The sequence below is a fragment of the Aphanomyces invadans genome, assembly GCF_000520115.1.
Source record: "Aphanomyces invadans strain NJM9701 unplaced genomic scaffold supercont1.33, whole genome shotgun sequence".
Taxonomy (NCBI): domain Eukaryota; phylum Oomycota; class Saprolegniomycetes; order Saprolegniales; family Verrucalvaceae; genus Aphanomyces; species Aphanomyces invadans.
This window is the reverse complement of record NW_008580178.1, coordinates 350,351-353,148: the sequence shown is the minus strand read 5'-3', so window position 1 is coordinate 353,148 and position 2,798 is coordinate 350,351. Positions and strand designations below refer to the sequence as shown.

At 53.5% G+C, this 2,798-nt stretch overlaps 1 protein-coding gene across 1 annotated transcript; it reads right to left on the bottom strand.

Moving 5' to 3' along the window:
• Positions 1 to 339: 339 nt before the first annotated feature.
• On the bottom strand, positions 340 to 2,159 carry H310_11710 (hypothetical protein). The gene has a single exon (XM_008878471.1). The coding sequence runs from the start codon at positions 2,150 to 2,152 to the stop codon at positions 761 to 763; it is 1,392 nt and encodes a 463-aa protein (XP_008876693.1). The 5' UTR covers positions 2,153 to 2,159; the 3' UTR covers positions 340 to 760.
• Between the last annotated feature and the right edge of the window lie 639 nt (positions 2,160 to 2,798).

Genomic DNA, 2,798 nt, shown 5'->3' with positions numbered 1-2,798 from the left:
CGTGTTGGCGGCGCGCGTCGTGTGCAATGCTGAATAAACCAGTTCATGCATTGGAAGACTAGCTGGTTGACCTCAAGAAGACCACCGAGCGGTTGGACAGCCATGTCAAGGGCTGAGGCCAAATGCTCAACAGCGTGTCCCCCGTTCTGTACGGCGCTGGTACTGGTTGTTTGCATGTCACCAGGGCGCAATTGATGGGCTCGAATGGAACCATCATCAAAACCACGCCGGAGGTCTGCTCAACCCGCCACGAGGTACAAACAACGGCAGTTCATTCGGCTTCGCCAGTGGACTTGTCAGCTTTCGACCCACGACCTCAGGACAACCATCCACTCAACTCCTCGCGGAAGCCATGCATTTTCGTTTACAGCACTAGAGCACCTTTAGTCAGCACGTGGCGACCTCCTCTGTCCACCACGCCACAATTCTTCGTCCAATCAGTTGCTCAACGTCGGCCTCAGTGTCCGTGGTTGAAAGTGCATTTGCGTCTCGGCACACTCGGCCGTTAACTTTCCAAACGCTTCGAAATCGTGCTCAAGATGCTCCTTTTCCCTATTTTCATGTCCACAGATGCTCCTTGCGTGGCAGGTTGGGCAAGTATTCCGCCGGTAGCCACATAGAGCAAGGCCAGGTAAATGCATCTAGCATCCTTACCCTTTGCCACAGCAACAATTCCATCCATCGTGACGTGTGGAGCTCGTCTGTAGGACCACGTCGATGCCCGTTGTCGCCACCACATGAATTCTTGGCTGGTACAACATTACGACCTTGACGCAGCACGATTACTGTGACGAGGACGCTGGAACCGAAAGGTCACATGGCGCCGCGCAGCCAAAGCCGTGAGCGCAGCCAATTCACTTGCATCGAGCTTCGACTCGCCGATGTCTATCTCCGTCATCTGGACGGGTCGTTCATTGCCTGTGGTGATCTCGATGAGGTTCTTCACGTCTTGAAACACGGCGTCGGCGACGAATGCATGCACGACTTGGATCGTTTTGTTTTTCGCAATGGCGTAGGCCAGTTCGAGGGTGGATTGTCGGGGCAGCTTTGTTATGCGCACCGTCAGCTCTGTCACGCGGCATGACACAAGCTTGCGAAAGAATCGAGCCCATGTCTTGGACGTTTGTTGGCCGCATCCCATCTCAAACGACTGAAGCGATGGCATGGCTGGCAGCGCTTCGACGAGCCGCTCGAGCTCGATAAACTGGTCGTCCTGAACATGGGACACCATCCTCGCCACGGTCGACGTCGGGGAACTCGCAACCAAGGCATCCACAAAGGCCGACCCCAACTCGGTATTTGCAAACGTCAGCGACCGCATCGGGAAAGTGAGCGCAGGAACGTCAACCACCCTGTGCAGCACGGACCATTGGAACGCCAACGAATCCAAGCTGGGACAATTGAACATGACCGAGTGCACTTGCTGGAGCAGCGCTGCAGCGACATCGTCGCATTTTGGACGCCACTTGCTGACATGGAACTTGCGAACTGGGACCGCTGAGAACCAAGCAAGGATGTGTTGGCACAACGAGGTGGTCACACGAACGGTGGATGCGCCGTCGAACGTGAGCGCCTTGAGTTGACGGCTCGTGGCGGCTACAGCAATTAATTTGGCCGCGACCTGAGCGTTGCAAGCGAATGCACTCAACGAGGTTAACGAGGTGAATCGAGGGAGCACGGCTACCAGCGCTTGAATCATGTCGTCATTCGACTGATGGCAATGGATATCCACCCTCGTGATACGATGTGACGCCCACCTTGCCCACCATGCTTGATCCAGTGCGATGTCAGACGATGGCGCTTCAGGGAGCACGGTCCATGACAAGTCGGCGTGAGGAGAAACATGATGGTCGACCCAGTCCAAGTCGCAACTGGAGTCGGCGACATTCACGCGAGCGTAGAACTTGAGAATCGCCGCCAGATGCAATGTATCGGTGTCACTACAACGCCGAACGGTCAACACTGGCCATAGCTCTGCGCGGTTCCATGTTAATCCGAGTTGGTACAAGTGGTCCAGTGGCCCAAGCATATTGAGAGGGTGCATCACGTCGAGGAACGCAAACATCGTTGACGCGTCCGCGATGTACTGGGCCACTTTGAACACGTCAGACTCGTCCAAGTGCCGGTCCTCGTGCTGCCTCGGGCGCTTCATGTCCGGCACGATGAGAATTGACGAACAGAGATTTTTTTACCGTTCATCCAAATAGAGAGGTTATTCATTGTAACAGTTTTCCCTTGCCGTGTCATAAAGTGCTGGTCGTCGAGTGCCCCAGAACGCCAAGCATCCCGCGTCGACTCTGTTGCAAGCAGGAACGGTACTTCGTAGAGCTTGGCTTGGTGGGATGGCCATACAGAGATGCCTTTCTCTAAAAGAAGCGAGGATTCTTGTGTCTTGACGCAGCACGTTCGTGGTTGTATTCGTTGAGTGGGCGACGTGACAGCTCGATCCATGGAATAGTGTTTATGAAAGCCCGCGTGCATGTGCTTGAGAGGCACATCATTTTCAATTGCACATTCTGTTGAATGGACAGTCGACCATATATTTACTCGCAGCCCATCACGCCCCTGCACCTTGCACGGGGATTGTTACGCTTCTTGAGCACATCGTTCGAAGAGTTCTTCGCAGAGTCTCCTTTGAATGCATTGTCCAGTTGGTAATTTGCCAGCATTTCAATACTGATTTCCCTCTGAGTTCTAAACGGCTCAAATGTGATAATTTTTATAAATCTATATTATAGAGTTATGGGGTCCTTTGAAACATTTGAACTTTGATTGCCATGTCGGCCTGTGGAAAGATG

Coding starts and splice junctions, on each gene's coding strand:
- H310_11710 (XM_008878471.1), bottom strand. CDS start 2,152: ATGAAGCGCCCGAGGCAGCACGAGGACCGGCACTTGGACGAGTCTGAC.